The sequence below is a fragment of the Mandrillus leucophaeus genome, unplaced genomic scaffold (assembly GCF_000951045.1).
Source record: "Mandrillus leucophaeus isolate KB7577 unplaced genomic scaffold, Mleu.le_1.0 Scaffold149, whole genome shotgun sequence".
Classification (NCBI taxonomy): Eukaryota; Metazoa; Chordata; class Mammalia; order Primates; family Cercopithecidae; genus Mandrillus; species Mandrillus leucophaeus.
In genome coordinates this window covers 4,621,122-4,639,363 of record NW_012101465.1, presented here as the reverse complement: position 1 = coordinate 4,639,363, position 18,242 = coordinate 4,621,122, and the positions used below count along the sequence as shown (strand labels likewise).

At 40.1% G+C, this 18,242-nt stretch overlaps 1 protein-coding gene across 7 annotated transcripts in view; it reads right to left on the bottom strand.

Moving 5' to 3' along the window:
* The window catches only part of RARB (retinoic acid receptor, beta), a 449,839-nt gene that overhangs the window by 110,032 nt on the left and 321,565 nt on the right, over positions 1-18,242 (bottom strand). For all 7 annotated transcript variants that reach the window (XM_011974803.1, XM_011974802.1, XM_011974807.1 and 4 more), the window contains one exon: positions 433-574. In XM_011974803.1, the coding sequence (XP_011830193.1) occupies positions 433-574 (142 nt within the window). The remainder of the gene's footprint in view (positions 1-432; positions 575-18,242) is intronic.

Here is an 18,242-nt window from a genome sequence, read left to right as displayed (position 1 = left end):
TTCAAATCCTTCCCTCCTAAAAAAGGGCAAATTATGACTACTGTTAACATTCATGCCTATCATTTTATCTTATCCTTACTGATACAGGCGAAGATCATTATATCCATTGTCAAGATGGGGAAATGGAGTCACCATGTGACTGTGCAATATGCTTGAGTTACTGCTAATGGCTCTGGGATCCACAGCGAGTCAGCCAATGCTTTGGAATACAAATCTGCCATTCACAACACCTAACTCCTGCCTTTCCACTAACTGTCACTCAAGTTTCATCTCAAAATCTCCGTATCAATCCCCATTTTCATGTCATCTCGATTCACACCTACCTTTGGCAAGATATCATTAGTGTCATGTGTGAATTCCACATGACTGTGGAAGGTGAGCAAATCACAAAAATAAGGAAAAAGGGAAAAAGGTTTTTGAGACTCCACTTACATTCTTTGGACATTCCCACTTCAAAGCACTTCTGGAGTCGACAGTATTGGCATCGATTCCTGGTAACTTTATTAATAACACAGTTCTTATCTCGGTGACAAGTGTAAATCATATTCTTCTGAATACTTCTGCGGAAAAAGCCCTGCAAGCAAGCAAGAAGATGAGAAAACTCAGTAAAGCAAATGAGCTTAATCAGAAATCAAAGCCAACCTTATCAATGCATTAATTGCTCTTTTTGCATAATGAAGTGATGGCAGCAGAAAAGTTAACTTACATAAACCTTAAAATCCTCGTGAGATATCAATAGCTTCTCCCTTTGTTGCAAACCCAAAAGCCCCTTTTAATCAAAACTAGACATGACCATTATTATATTGCTGAAGGAAAATTAATTCCAAGTTGATTTACTTGGAAAATACCAGAGTTGGGTTCCCTCCAAACAGGCTTAGCTTTCCTAACTGGCTCCCTTGCTGACCAGAACAATTTCAGATGAGCCCACTACCAAGAAACCCAATATATGAGGATTTTTACCCAATAAAAGAAATTATTGGCTGAGTGCGGTGGCTCACTCCTGTAATCCCAGCACTTTGGGAGGTTGAGGCAGGAAGATCATTTGAGGTAAGGAGTTTGAGACCAGCCTGACCAACATGGTGAAACCCTGTCGCTACTAAAAAAATACAAAAATTAGCCAGGCACAGTGGCGCACGTCTGTAATCCCAGCCTTGGCAGGCTGAGGCAGGGGAATTGCATGAACCTGGGAGGCAGAGGTTGCAGTGAGCCGAGATTGTGCCACCGCACTCCAGCCTGGGTGACAGAGTGAGACTCTGTCTCAACAAGAAAGAAAAGAAAAGAGTAGAAAAGAAAAGAAAAGAAAAGAAAAGAAAGAGAAAAAAGAAAAGAAATTATTTGCTTAATGAGAGAGTTGGTTTTCTCAAAGGAGTCTACTCTGAGTTCTTTTACATAGCTCCTCTCACAACATCTAAAATACAATTTAAAAAAACTATCCAAAATTGGAAACAAGAAATAAAAATGAGTGTCTGCCCATTTAATGGCATATTAGAGCTATGTTGTCCAACATGGTACCCATTAGTCACATGAAGTTACTTAAATCAAAATTAATGGAAAGTAAATAAAATTAAGAATTCAGTTCTTTAGTTACATTAGCTACATTTCAAAAGCTCAATAGCCACATCTGGCCCATAGCTACCATATTAAACACCACATATATAGCATATTTTCATCATTGCAGAAAGCTCTATTGAGTAGATGTACTACAGCATTGACTGACAAGTCTACCTAAGTGTCATCTAACACTCACAGGAAATATAACTTTGTTTGACTTACTATTTACTATTGATTGGACCCAGATTCTATACAGACTGTAGAAAACTGGTAAATTACACTTAATTTTTGTCTAGTATAGGTGCAAAACATTTCTGACCAGATGAACAATAATCCCAAATATTATTGTTTAATTGCCCTGCAGGAAATGAACCATTTTCTATCTAACTTTGCAATCTTATTCTAGTATTCTCTTTTCCTCCACTCCTTTCTCTCTTGTTTTCTATCTACCTGAATATCTTTCTCATATCTTCCTTTAAACCAGCTTTGTCATCCCACTGTTCCCTTCGTCAATGAGTTAAATAAATTTTTGGCATGTGCTTACTAAATACTTGAATGAGTTTTTTGCTTTTTAACTTTTTGAAAATCACATTTTGACAAAAGAAGCAATTTACCCTGATTTTCTGTGAAACACTGATGAAATAAAGCAGACTTCAGGCTCCAGAAGCAAGGATCCCCAACTTCCTCTTTGTCTTCCCTGTTCTACATACAGCTTTGCAGACAATGGATGATCAAGTGATGCTTGCTGAACACACAGAGGAAGGGTATACCTGCTGCCTTTTCTCTCTTCTAAATGCCTAAGAAAAACTTCCACGTCGCTATGAGTATTAGGAGTGAGGAAGTCTACCTTGCCAGTTGTGATGTGGCTTACACCAACACCAGAAACTACTCTCTTGAATGTAAGAAACACACCATCAAATGCGTTGAACAGAAACTAAGACCCACCATCTGAATTCAACTTTCCCTGCAGTACATTAACACTGTGGAAGCCAGAGCTAAGAACACGCAAAGCTAAAGCACATTAGCAAAGAATGCTCGTGTAACACACATTGTTTAGGATACTTACATGGGCACCCTAGGATTTTAATGTCTAAATAAGCATATTTTTACTGGCATGGTTCAACTGTAAGCACCTGGAAATCTTGTTTAAGGTTGCAACTCCTGTCACATATCCCAGACACACACATTTTCCAAGAAAACACAGCTTATTTTTGTGCTTCTGGAGCTACAAAATACGCTTAGAATCTAAAATAACAGGTTACCAATATTGTGAAATCCTCCCAGAATCTGTGCAGAGTGGTCACCTAAAACCATATCTTTCCCTACAAAAAATATAACTGCGGGCCACCTTCTGTTGCCAGCTGTAGAAACTCAGTTTACAGAAACCTCCATCGCTCTTCTGCCGAGAAACACTGACACAATGGACGACACGGTCCTTTACACACGTGGGAAGAAAATGAGGTACGGACAAAGGTGACCCCCTCCATTTATTAAAAACCAAATACTCAGTTCAGCAAACACTTAGTGAGTGACCGGGAAGGAGAGAAAAACAATCTCATGATGCTCAAATGAAGGAAGACTGGAGAATTAAAGAACTTTATATGTCACTAATTACCCAGTCAGTGTGGTTCAGTAACAATGACGGCAGAAACTAAATAGGACTTCTTGGTTTTCCAAATCAGACTTTTGGCTGGATTTCAGGAGAAGGTCTAAGTTTCAGTAAATCATTTCCACCACGCTAGAACACTTGCTGACTAAAATATATGCTAGGAGGTATTTTTATACATGGGTTGAGTAAACAGACATGCCCTCCGAGCCAAAGAGAAGTTTGCATCGTACAAATTCTCCTCCTCCTTCATTGGTATCACGAATTGTTATATTAACCTCACTCCCTTCTGGATCACTGCTTTGAGGACCCAGTGTATGTGGCGGGTGAGGGCAGATATCCTCATACACCTAAAGTTTACTTAGCTAAGATTTCAATTGAGGTTGATTCCTCCTTTTAACACTATTTAAAGTGGAAACCATTTCTCTCTGGCTTACTTGGAAAACCAGATCAACTGTCAATATTAGAAGGTACTCATGAAATAAGAGAAATGCAAACAATACAATAATCAGATGTCATTTCACTCCTACTAGGCACTGTGTCTGCTGCAGGCCAGGAGCCCCCGCCCTCCTCACTTCTTACTGAAAAGGGAGCTTGGCAAGCATGAGACACACATCAGCACTGACTCAAGATTTTCTGTTTGAGGAATTCAGAGAAAAAAATAAGCTTCCTATTATGTGACCGATTTAAAGCCATGGATCTGCGCCACCTAAAATTAGAACCCTCAAACTTCGTGACAAAGTTTGGGATAGTTATTGAAGCCAAGGGATGGGTAGACACATCTGGAGGAGAGGAGATTCAAAAGTTGAGCACGTACAGAGGATGAATTCAGTCCCATTTGGAGGAGCAACCTGAGAGGAGAGAGCAGAGGTAGGACAGGTCCAGCCCTGGATTAGGAGTTGAACGCCTGGGCTGCAACCTCCTCATGGTCACTAAGAGGCCTTGAGTGAGTCACAACCATGTGGGACTAAGCTCTTTCTTTCCCTGAATGAGGGGTTGGGCAGTTTACTTGTAAGGTCCTCTCTAGTCACAAATTTCTGGGATTCCAAGTGTGTCATAACACCAGGAATTGATGAATTGGGTAGCTAGAGAGTGAGACTTGGGGAGTTTCTGAGGGCAAAGAAATTGGCGAAAGAAGAGGTAGTATTTGCAGACTAAGGAAAGAGAGACCATCCACCTGCATGGGCAAGAATAGCAACTTTTGGAAACCAGCCTGGGGCTTAAAGGACACCATCATGAGGGCCTTTATATTTATCTGAGAACTGAGTCATTGCAGCACCTCAGTGAGGGCCTCAGGCAGGTATCTGTGCTGAACTGAAGTTGGAATGTTTCAATACTATCCCAAGTGATTGTGGCTAGAAGTCTTAAGATCTAGTTTTCGGCCAGGCACGGTGGCTCAGGCCTGTAATCCCAGCACTTCGGGAGGCCAAGGTGAGTGGATCACCTGAGGGTTGAGAGTTCGAGACCAGCCTGACCAACATGGAGAAACCCCGTCTCTACTGAAAATACAAAATTAGCCAGGTGTGGTGGTGCATTCCTGTAATCCTAGCTACTCGGGAGGCTGAGGCAGGAGAATCGCCTGAACCCAGGAGGCAGAGGTTGCAGTGATCTGAGATTGTGCCATTGTACTCCAGCTTGGGCAACAAGAGTGAAACTCCATCTCAAAAAGCAAGCAAACAAACAAAAAAACACCACCTGGTTTCCCGCTGCCAACTCTGGAACTGCTGACACCATAATTTTACTCTTTCATTTTCTGGGAACTTCCTTTTCTCAGCAAACCCAGGAAAATTCTATGAGGTCACTTTGGCCAGGAAGCCTCCTCTGACTGATCTAAGCCTACATGGATGCTTCCTCTCCTAGGCAACCATGGTATTTTGCTTTTCCTTCCATGTTATACCTATTCAAGGGTGATACTTAAAGTCTTAAACAATAGTACTGTCTGCTTTAGAGGTTCCATAGGTAAGATGGGAGAATGCCAACCTGTGGCTAGTGGCCACAGCCTCAGGGAGCCCCAAGAGGCGTTGTGCATTTCTCCATTAAGGTGTCACAGTGCCACCAAGTGTGCCATCTTCCTTGCTGATACCCATGCCTCCCTGACAGGCGAGTAGGATAGGTATAAAGGCTGGTTCCTAGGAACCTGAGCTGACAACTTGGTGGACCCAAGGTGGCCTCCAGGCAGTGCCAAATATGACCTCCCTGGAACTAAGTCAGTACAGCTGGATGGAGGGAGGGAAGACCCAAGGCAATGGTCAGGCAGAAACTGGCAGGAAAGTGTTTCAATTTTTCAACACCTAACAAATTTTGTTGGGACACACCAGCTGAATAGCTCGGGGCTGGGACAGAACCTGACACAGAAAAGATATTTAATTAATAATTATTGACTAACAATTGTTAGTCAATTGTAATTGTAACTGTAATCATAATTGTAATTGTTGATGAAGTCCTAGCTATAACCAGAGCCAGAGTAACCATCTTGGATTATACCTTAGTTTCTTAAATATATTCCTTGAGGATGATATCATCTGTATTTAAGAAATTAAACAATAAGATTTCTCAGCTGTTAGTAGCAGACCCACTGATTTGAGTTGGAATCAGGTCAGTCAGGGCCTCTGTTGGCTAACTGTGACTTGTGCACGTTGACTATGACTTTTGTTATACATCATAGCTTCTGCTGGCTAATCATGAATTCTGTCGGTCAAACATGAGTTTTGTTGCTTAATAATGAATTCTGTTGCTTAATCCTAACTTTTGTTGGTTAATTATGACTTTTCTTTATTAACCACGGTTTGATTAGTCATGACTTCTGTTGTTTATGATAGTTAAAGCCGTTAACGCAATGAACATCCATTACCTAGATGGGAAAGACAGATCTGTGTTACAAACTGAGTCAAGCATTTTCTAACCGTGGATTTTTCAACCTTCCTACGTCATGCTCTTCGACTGCTGTTATCAAAGAACTGAGGTACAACCAAAAAGGATAAAGAAAAACTCACATGGTGGAGAAGGCTATACATGCATTAGAGTCATTTGGTTCGTGTATTAGCAGTAATTACGGAATGCCCATATCTGACTCAGATTACTTCTGTCTCCAAGGGTATAAAGTACCACTGTTCCCAGTCATCCCTATTATCTACAGTGAAGAAAGAAGCAAAAATCAAAAGGAGGGATAACTGTCTTTTTTATACCTAAATATCCTATACCCAAATACATAAAATTTATAATTTTCTTGATGGACTCATCTTAAATCACAAATCGAGAAAGGACATGGAGAAAAGTGCCTCATCTCCCTGCACTCCTGCATATTTTGATATGGAATTGGGTTAGGCCATCTTCCCTCCTCCGATACCCTCAAATTGTTGCTCTAGATTTTTTTTTCTCCACACATGAACCCTGCTTCACCTTCTAATTTTCAGATGTTATCACACAAAATAATCTCCACTATCTTCCACAGGGGATGATTTCTGTTGGCTTAGATACTGGTCTAGTGAAGTGTCTAGTTCAGGCACATGTGGATTTGAACTGTGACTCGGCCACTTACTATCTGTATGACCTTGAGTGAGTTCTATTAAGACCTCAATTTCCCCATCTGTAAAAAAAAAAAAAAAAAAAAAAGAATGACAAAGTACCTCGAGAGAACTGTGTGTATCTAAAGAGGGAATGCATGCAAAGTGTTAGCACAATCTGGCCACAAAGCAGGCGTCCAATGAATAGCAGCTACTGTTACTGACAAAACTTCTTTCCTCAAAGCTTTTTTCTGAACAATTTCCCATATACATTCTATGTTTAAAATAAAGATCCCCAAATAGTATAGGACAGTGTCCAACCTCTAAACAATACAGGCTCTTGGGGATGGACAACTTCATGTTACCAAAGGCCATCTCTATATTTAATTGTTCACTTTTTGATTCATTCACTCAATGCCAATTAGAGTAGATGTGGTAAGCTTTCTTGGAGCATACATAAGTGGTTCCTGTCCTTTCTCAGTATAGAAGAAACAATAAGAAGTGAACACTATGTAAGATGCCACCAAGCAGTGTGATAAGAAGTTTTATGGAAGCAGAAAGTGAAAAAGTGTCCACTGTAGTGCCTGATCCACATATTGTAGACACATAAAATATTTATTGAGCAAATAAAGGCCTTAGGAATTCAAAGGAGTTAGAAGGGAGGAAAACTGGCACTTGATCTCAGCTCTAGTGAAAAAGTAGAATTGGAAAGGCAGGCTTTCCCCCAAGAATATTATGGGTAAGCAACAGAGGTCAGGAGTAAGAAAGCGCAGGGAACAGCCAGTGGTCCACGTTGGCAGAGATGTAAATGATGGGGGGGGAGGAGGTGTAAGATACAGCTAGAAGATGGGGCTAATGTTTAAACAGGGGAAGATCTTAAAGGCCGTGCCAAGTGTTTACTAGAGAGACACTGTACTTGTCTGTGCAGCAGAGGGCTGAATTATATTCTGCCAGGATTGTCCGGGAAGCTGTGATTCATTGACTTCGTCACGTATCTATCTGAAGTAGATATTGAGCTCTGGGAATCAATACAAATACCTAATAGCCTGAGTCTGCCGTTGGGTCTAGGCAGGAATGTAGTCCAAGAATCCTTGCTTTCTAAAATAACAGTGCAATCTGCTGACTCATATTTAATCATACATTTGCTTGTGAGAATTCATACTGTGGTGTTTTGAATGGAAGTTACTTTTTAGCCTTAGAGCCATTGACATCAGGTTTAACATGTGTGGAATGTGTCAGGATTGTTTGAAGAAAGGAACTAAGTAAAAGATTAAACAAAAATTTTTAAGGCAATTTGGCACTCTATTTAGTTGTAAAAAGCATTGGATCAGGGGAATCCATCCAAAAAGTGGTGTGGAAAGTACATCTATGTGAGCTGGGCTATTGCAGAGTTCATTTCTATCCCATGCAAAGTTCAAAAGGATCATTTCTCCTTCTGGAGCAAGAGAAGGAAAAGCATTACTTAGTCATATTTTCCTCAGTCATTAAAAGATTCTAACTTCATCTGAATAAAAAAGTAACCAAATGACCAGCCCAGGTAGTCATTCGGCCATGCAGCAGGCTGGAACTCTGTGCGGTGTGACCCCAGGCCAGCAGAAAGCTTCCAGTAATGCTCATTTCCAGCCAGTAGTAAATGCTGCCAGTAGGAGGTGAGTGTGGAATAATCCCATCACAGCTACTCTGGGAAACATGGTTTTTAAACCAGGAAACACGTTGCCTTAAACAAACAAAAAACACCCTCCGGAGTGAGTGGAAGTCCGTGCGTGACAACGTCTGAGAAGTTATTAATAGCAAAATTTGGGGCGAGAAAGAGAAAAGTGAAGACCTTTTCACCCCACTGAAAGACAATGGGTGAGAGGGAGGGAGAAAGTAGAAAAACAGCCTATTATTTTGATGACAGCGAGCTTCCTTCTATGCAGGGAGGGTGGACATAAATATAATGAAAAGAACAGTGAACAAGTCAAGTTAGAGGGGGCCAAACTCCGGGACACAAAAAAGAAAAAGACCAAATCCATACTCCAAACGAGAAAGCTGAGTTGTCTCAAGGGCAAAAGCTCAGAGTTGTTTATTTTTGTTTTTTTTTAAAAAAAAAAAAAAGGTAATAAATCCCCACCAGGACACGGTTCCAGTGCTGGGGATTTAGTAAAGGTGTAGCCGTGGCTTCTATAAGGTCTGTTAGTCTATAAGCACCTCTTGCCTGCTAACTTGGAGGGTATCTTCTGGCCTTTCACTGAGAACTTGACCATGTATTTTAGGCCTAAAGGTCTCCTTTCAATTCCCTTGGTCTAGAAGCTTCCTCAGCACACTTACTCTTACCATTAGAAAAGAAAGCCTGAATTTTGAAAATATGCATAGAAAAATGTCCTACAAAAGGCAGAGATTACAGATTTATCAAAACATCATCACTGTGAAAGCAAATCTTTCGAGAAGAATATGATTATAGTATTTTCCTGGATTTTGTCAAGTGAACCCCTGAGAGCTGAACCTCTGTTAGACCCAGAGACAACAGCTCTCAATCCTTTTAATCCCCAATTAATTAAAACTCCCTGAGAATACCAATGAAAAGGTGGCCCATGTTCTTAACTGAGAACCTGAACTCACATCATCAGACATCAAGGTCTAAACTTCCAAAGTCTATGATGTCCCAGGAAGGGCATGAAGCCAATGTATTCAGTTCACAATGTTCTTTATTTTAGAGGAACATGAGCCAGGGAAGAAATGTTACTAGGTAACGTAAACTGGAAACCAGTAGTAAGGAGAGATTACTCAGTTGGATAAAATGTCCTTTAATTTAGGTGAAAATATATCTTTTTCTATTTCCAGAACATGACCTTGGATAACATATTGTTTTAAATGACCAGGTATCATATAGGTCTGATGATCATAACCCCACTTTAATTGGTAGGCAGCAAGTCCACCAGGTTTTGTGACCAACTATCTCAAAACAAAATTTTCAGGGAGCAAGTTTCGTAAGGCAAGTAAACACTGCTAAAGTGTCTTCGAAAAGTGAAGAACTGTGTTCTGGGCAGGGCATGTGACTATGCAGTCCCTCAGGGCCTTGCACCTAAGGGCCCGGAGCTTGGTTTACTGCTCTGGTGTCACTGTCCTAAAATTCAAAATAATTTTATTTTTTTATTTTATTTTTGAGACAGAATCTCACTTTGTTGCCCAGGCTGGAGTACAGTGGTACAATCTTGGCTCACTGCAACCTCTGCTTCTTGGGTTCAAGCAATCCTTGTGCCTCAGCCTTCCAAGTAGCTAGGATCACAGGCACCTGCCACCATGCCTGGCTAATTTTGTAATTTTAGAAGAGACAGGGTTTCACCATGTTGGCCAGGCTGGACTTGAACTCCTGGCCCTGAGTGATTTGCCTGCCTTGGTCTCCCACAGTGTTGGGATTACAGGTATGAGGCACTGCGCTCAGCCCTAAATAATTTTTGAATAAGAGATAAGCATTTTCATTTTGCATAAAGTCCTGCAAATTATGTAGTCAGTCCAGGCTATAGAATATCATCTACAGCAAAAGTGTTCCACCTCTTTTTCCTTTATGAGGACATGGCAGTCTTGGATAGTCTCTCTTCTCTTCTGGTTGACCCAATGTCTACTTTAAAGACTGTAGATCAGACAGAATTAAGTAGTTCACTGCAAGCACACTCATTCTCCCACAGGATTCCCTTGGGATGCCTCTGAGAAAATCCACGACCTGAGTAAGAGCTAGAAAGAAAAACCTTTCAGGAGGGCTTTTATGTTTTACTACTGGGCTTCATTTCTCTAGTGGAAAAGGGACTTGGGGGTGGGGGTGCAAGGGGAGTGGGAGAAGCCAAGAGATCACAAAGATCTTCTTTGAAACTGGATAAATTTCCTTCGAAATAGCACACATATCTAGGCACGGTTTCAAGAGGATATCTAAAAGCTCATCATAAATCCCCTACGTGTCTCTGACCACTACTTGGGAGCTACCAAAATAAAGGTGACTTAGAAAGAAGGGAAAGAGTATGAGGTTGAGTAGTTATCCAAAGGAATTTCTGTGCAGTAGGCTAAATATCATAAATATGATATCTTGGGAACTACTTTATCTCTTCTTAAGAGTTTGAATTAAGATGTGGCAGGTATGATGAGGGAAACAAAGCCTCTAAAATGGAAGATTTCACTCTTCTCCACATGCTTTCTTTAAATCTGGTCTTGAGAATTTGAACCAACTAAAGACATCTGTTTTCTAAATTACTTGGGTCAGTTATTTTGTGCCCTTCCTTGGTGAAATCCATAGTTACCAATCTATTATCAGGATAACAGGGCAAGAAGCCAATGAATTTTAAGTTTTTACATTTTCAATTATTTTATTGAAAAAAAATGCAACAAAATAGTTGCTCAGCTACAGCCCAGGAGTTGGTGGACCCCAGCTGCTTTGCACATTAATTACTAAATCTCATCTGGACCCAGATTAAATTTTCTCATCCGTACTGAAAAGGGGGGAAAAAACGGTAAGCAGAAGGAGAGAGAACCAAAACATGCTCAAATATATTGAAACTCTTTACCAAAGAGCATGAATTTTAAAATCTCTTTTGGAAGTTTGGTATGCAACATTTTGCCATTAAGAAAACCAGGACATGGCTCTATCATAACATGCTGGTTGACGGCAAGGCACATCACCATGGCAATGCTGCATATTGCATAATTCAAAGGTCACTCACAGACCCAAATAATTATGATGTACTTGTATTGCTTTATGATGTTAAGGACCTAAATTAGTACAGAAAAATAAATGCTTGTCTATAACTTGGTGCATTTTTCCCAAGTCTATTTAATTTTCAGGGCCATGTTGGGATCTTCTCACTGGAATTTTTCTCACTTATACATGGTTCCATCCTGACCCTGGAATAAAAAGGAAAAAATCATAGAGTATATGAGAATGGGAGAAGGAAAGCTAGTCAGGTATTCACATTGAAGTCAAGTCTGACAACTGAAAAATAACAGAGATTTATTGGATGTAGCCTTCTGCTTCTCTTCACCACAGACACTGCTCTGACAGTGCAAAAATCTCACAAAGTTTATTGAGAAAATATTACTTAAGTTCCAGCTCTCAAAATGGATTCTGTCCTTGTATGGAAAATCTGTGGTGAGTCCAGGTTGACGCCTGATAATGCTAAGAGTATCGACCTCTACACACTGAGATCAGCGATGAAATGGTTTAAAACCCACCTGCCCCTCAAAGTTGCTCATGCCTTTGTCCAGTCATGCTTACCCAGGCCCCCCAAACCTAGAGTGTTCTCTCTCTGCTCGGTGCCTTTCCACAGACCCTATGACTTGAAAGTCCTTTCCTCGCTTTGTCCTTTGGCTCAGGACTGTTCATGCTCCAAGATACAGCCCCCAAGAGGGGTCAGGCTCCCACCAAGCCCCCACGACCAGCATATGCTGTTGGACCACTCACTCTACAACAGTGCAACAATCGATCTTTGTGTCTCTTTCTCCTTCAAAACAGGAGTCCTTTGCAGGCAGGGATGCAACAATCTTTTTTGTGATGGAGTAGGGCAACTTTTATAATTAAAAAATAATATCATATGGATATTCCATGTAGAAGGAAAGGGAAGAAAAGAAAGATCAGCAAAGAAACCTAAATTTAAACCAAAATACTTTATATGCAAGGAAAGGAAAAAGGAAGTGATATTTTCATTGGTAAAACTCTAATATAATAAATTCAGGCAGCAACGTTAACTTAATGATTTATCCCAAATTCCCCTCTTTCTTATTCCAAATTAGCAAAAAAATAGGCTCAAATTTCACCCACAGGCTCCTCTTTCTTGATCCTTAAAATTAAAGTAGCTATATTATGTCAGCACAGTGCCAAGATTTGAAATTAAATAGGTCCCCAATGCAAAAGAAAAAGTTCTTTTAAACAACATGAACTTGTCTGCAATTAGCACATTATAGCTTCCACCTAAGCACCATGCTATATGAAAATACACTCCTGGAGCTGCTGCTGTTTCAGAGACCTCAAGTTTTGCCCTTTCTGAAGTTGTTTTGTAGGAGAACATTTAGCAGAACACACACAATTAATTTTTTAAGTGTTACCTCTCTGCTTTTCCATTTCATATCTGACTTTAGTTGATAAAAAGAGGAACAGCCTTTTGAGTACACTGGAGAGAAGTGGAAAAACAGTCTCCATAATAAAAGAGGTACCTGCCAATTAGTTAGATTGTTCTCCAGTTTTCAATTAAAGGCAGCCAAATGGATGTAGGGAGACCTGTTTTATTTTCCCTGACAGAGCCCTTATTTTTAAACTCTTAGCTTCATTTTCCAAAATTGTTGGCTTTAGACAGAAGAAACATATATCTTGAGTGAAAAGCTGTACTGTTCTTCTTCTATTTCCTGTATCAAAATTACATTTTTCTCCTCAGTGGCTACTTCCCATCTGGCTCAACAAAGCTTTCTGCTGCCCAGGATGGGCTTGTTAACGGATGGTGGTCCCTGATGTTATAACCCACTCCAAAAGATGGGGTGTCAGATCCTGCCCCTGGGCCAGGAAGCCTCATCGAGGACCTTTGGGGCTGTTTCGACCTAATTTTGCTTTCCTCAGGTGATCATTCCATGGAATGTCATTTACCCTTCTCGTTTTCTCCAGAAGGACAAAAGCGATAGCTTAGGAGGGAGTGTTTATTTTGAACTCATCCAAAAGCACTTCAGTCTCTCCTGAGCATCTGCCTGTGGATGAAATTTGGGAATCATTTTCCTTAGATGAAACAGGACTGAACATTTCCTTAGACATGGCTGGCCTTCTTCCTTGGAACACACACATATTCAAGATTGATATTTTTATTCAGAGTTTTCTCAAATGAATAATTACGAGATGTTCACAGGCAGGTGTAGGAAAAAGAGCGGGGCGGGGGTGGGGGCATAAATCATGATTAAACTACATTTAACCACCAAAGATCTGAACCACCTTTTGCTAACAGCTTAGCAGTTTTGTTTCTGTAGGATAGCAGTCCCTAGACTTTGGGGATTTGTGGGGCCAATTCCCCATACTGTCAATAATAGTTACAGCAGCTGAATAAATCCCTCCAGATTGGACCAACCACTCCCTCCAGGCTGGAAAATAAGCCTGAATCACATTATCCTGGTAACTTGAGATTTAACATATCTATAGAGGGAAGATATAAAGCTTCATATATTAATTCCTATTTGTTTTCAACATCACCTGACGTTTACTTGGTTCAGATCAAAGATGGCTACAAGAGACACATTAGAACAGAGGAAGACGCCCTAGTGAGCATTAGAATAGATCCCGTGAAAGCACCAGGCAGTGACACAAATGTAATGCTTTCATCCTGCCAAGAAAACAGAAAGGGCTTTTAGGAACCCCTCAGAAGGAGATTCTGAATTCATCTGTAATTTCAGGTTTCCAAATGGCTTTTATGAGCTTGCTTACCTAAAGTATTTCAGAACACCATCTCTTTTAATTTTTAATTTTTATCCGCGCAAAGCTCCAAAAATACACCGATCTGAATCATTGCCTCTCATCTTGTTATCTTAATGGGGGAAGGATAGAGTGTCATGCTGGCCATTCCGCATTAGGTGTCCTCATTTACAGATTGAAAAAAAAAAAAAAGTGCCGGACATAAATTATTGAAAATCTATTGTATCAGTGTGTGTTCTGTAAGCATTCACTACCGGCAAAGCAGACAGATTATTTTTCACTTTTAATTGTGTTGATACCTTATCTGCTTTGTTGAAAGCGGAGAGTGGTAGGTGAAACCACATCACACGCTGAGGGACAGAGAAGCGATGGGGTCTATTATTTAAAGCCGAAGTGACCCATTTAGTGGACACAACTTTAACACACTTCCACAGAAGGGAAAACCTGGAGTTGCTATTTACATCTGTAATGTGTGTCTGTTACTGTGTCAGACACGACTGAGGGTAGCACAGGGCCGGGTTCCTTAAGGAAGCTGTTAGCTGACTGCATCAGGGACACCAGACACTTCACATCACCATCCCAGCACAAAGGGAGAGAATGTGAGTGACTGAGCAGGGGAACTCGTTCAGCATCCCTCCTCTCTCTCCTCTCCAAGTCTCAGGTGTGTTGTAAAGCAATGTAAATCAGAGGTCATCATAGGTATACCTGACCTAATCCAAACCTTGTCCTAATCTAAGAAAAATATTTACAGTAAGAAAAATACACTTAGATAATAAAATTAATAATCTGTGATTGGGAACTGATCGAAATAAAATTATACATAGGGATACAAGGATTATTAGAAATTCAAAATTAGCCCTTCTCCCATTGTCCCTGAAGACCATCATCAGGAAATGCACATATGTGCTGGATATATCAGAATGCAGCCAAAAAGTACCTCACCATTATCCAAATTTAAAAGACCCTTCCAAACTCAGCAACTTAGGAATTCATTTGGGTGAAGTGGCAGATGACGGCAGGGTATATACAGATAATGACTACAGAATTGTTCTGATGTAGTTTATTAAGTTGAAGACCTGTCATAACTCTAGCTTTTTGTATCCTCGGCACCAAATCCAGCACCTTGCCTGGCATTCAGTAAGTATTTGCTCACATGGATGGGTGGAAGTTTGCATGGGAGAGTGACTTCATTTGCCAAATATCCTCTGCCAGGCCTGTAGGATGGCTGAAGTGACTTCTACTTCTACCCAAGTAGAAGTCCAAAGGGCTCTGGGCTAGTCTACTGTCTTCCTTTAATTGGCTTTAGACTCTGGGCGAACTGTTGAGTCATTTCTGTAGTTCCATTTCACAAGTCTGAAATGATCTCTACATGCCTTCCAGCACTGATACTTGAGATTTCCATGTGTCTTTTTAAAGGAACACACATTCATCATGTCTCCAATATAAGCCTTCGTTCTATACCTTTTGTGAGACATGGCTGGTTTGGTAAGATGCAACGAGCTGAAGAAAGCCCAGTCTCCCAAATATGGACCCTTTTTGCCTTGACTCAAAATTCAGTAAAAAGACAACTCCCAGCAAAATACTCAAGTCAATACCCAGACACAAAATTGAACTGCATCATATCTGATATTTGTGAGTTTCATTTCCACACTGTCAAATAGAATTCGTGGCAACCCACTTCAGTGAAAGCCCAATGTAAGCCACTGCACTGTTCTTACCCTCCAAACTCCACAACCCCAACCAGTGTGAGCTTCAAATTGAACTCCTGACCTTTCCAGCAATTATCCCCGGAATCTAGACAGCCCCATCATCACCTCAAGCCAACGTGTGAGAGGAGCAGCAGCCAGGAATGCTCTGCCTCTGTTCCCGAAGGGAACCAGAGTGAGACAGAGGATCCTGCTTTCCTTTCCATCTGCTTTCTCCAATAAAAGGGAAAAAATAAATGGAAATGAAAAGTATACAATTAAAAAAAATTACATTTAACTTCCTTTTGCTAATGTCTGTAAGATGATTTTTGGCCTGGCAGGAGACTCCAGATGGGCCGTGTAATGAATATAATTTAATACAAAGAACCGGAGTTCACAGAAACACATTTTTCCAAGTCTGAAGGTAGTGGGTTGTCTCACACTGTTTAATGCAAAACACCAGGACAAGTCATTGCATTTATTTGCTGTTGCACATTGGCCTTTAAACCTAATATGAATGGGGCTAGACCTGAAGCCATGAAACCAGAAGCTGTCACTCTCTGAGATGAGGCTGGCACCAGTGCACACTCACCCAAAAGGCCAGAGACCACTAACCACTCAATGTGTTTTTCCTCTGGGGTCTGAGGATTTATATCACCAATTAAGGCCATAATGAGTGCCCCAAGTTGACCTCCTAGGAGCAAGAATTAATTAAGCACAGTATTTCTTAGTAAAGAATGACATTTTTCCAAACGAGCTATATAAGGTAGCCACATTTTCTGAGAGTACTGTGCTTCTCTGTAAATTCCTAATTGTTAACACAAATGGAATATTCCAGGAACACAGCTTAGTTTATGTTTTTAATTTGACAGTAAAAGAAAATAATTTTTACTTTTATCCTTATTTTGGAGGCAAAGAGAATGTTTTGAGTGTATCGCCTGTGTGTGAAACACAAAATTCTTTACATTAGTAATATAATATCACTTCTTTCAATTATTAATATGACTATAAATGAAGGAAGCTAAGACTCATATTTATAACCTTCCCAGCTTTCAAAAATCAAAAGTCATGTTTTAAACCCAGTTGTTCTCCAAAATTCTTATGTTTCCATAAATATTGCAATTGAGGTTAAAAAACATGGGTTAAAGCTTCCATTTTTTAAACTACACCTTAGATAGCCTCATCCAGGGGGTGACAGATTTCTACAAAGGGCCAAATAGAAACTCTTTAAGCTGTGGGCCAGACTTAACTGCAAATACTCAACTCTACCATCACAGAATGAAAGCAACCATAGACAATACAGAAATGAATGGATTGGCTGTGTACCAAGAAAACTTTATTTATAAACACTGAAATTGAATTTCATATAATTTTCATATGTTATAAAATTAAAATTTTTTTCAAGCATTTAAAACGTAAAACAATATTCTTAGCTCTTGGCCATACAAAAACAGGCAACAGACCAGGTTTAGCCTATGGGCCATGATTTGACAACGCCTGGCTAAAACACATGTATATTTTGTAGTAATCAGTGAGGTTGGAGAAAACACGGTCTCTTTTTCACTCTCTCGCAGATGCACATATGTACACATACACCCTAATTATCAACATCATGGTCTCAGAAACTGTTGACATAGTACCGAAAAAAATGTGGCTTCAAGCATGTCTCTTTTGCTATGAACCAAGACACGAAGAAAACCTCAGCCTTGAAGAAACGTTACGAGGGTGGTAGGAAAAAGAGATCTCTTTCCTCCTCGCCCCTTCTCATAAAGAAAATTCCTACTCTAAATTAGAAATCATGTCTTTCCCTCCTTTAAGGAGTTAACATAGCCAGCACGGATCTGGAAATCCCTACAGCCTACTTGCCAATTAATGTATTTAACTCTAAAGAGCAGGAGTGTTTTAATTTAGCTCATCCATCACTAATGGAACATTTTGGTAGAAAATATTAGGATTTCCAAATAACTTTATAGCTCTGTAAATTGCCAACATACCATCTGCAATTGAATTAACATTTATAACCAAACCAAAATAATAAATAAAGCAAATTACGCTGCAAATATTCGTGAGTGCCCAATATGCACTTGAGAACGATAATTAGCATTTTATAATCACGCTTCATTTTCTTTATCCAACTCCCTGTCACATTAATGATAAAATATTTTAAACTGTGCTCTATCAGCAAATGGCAGTACAATCTCTAGATTAGCCATTAACTAACATGGAGAATGAACACAGTTTGTGCTGCTGACATTATGCATCCAGAAGTTTTACTCGTAATCACATCCTCCAGCCTCCCTTGCTCTTATCTCTGCGTTTTGTTTTGTTTTGTTTTCCTATGCTACCAAAACAAGGCTGAGAAAGCCAGTGCTTCATTTGCACCATCTGAACCTGAAGCTCTCTGGGAACTAAAGCCACACACTCTCTTTTTTGAGGTAAAAAAAAAAAAAAAAAAAGAAATATGATTTTTAAATTTTTCTTTTTGC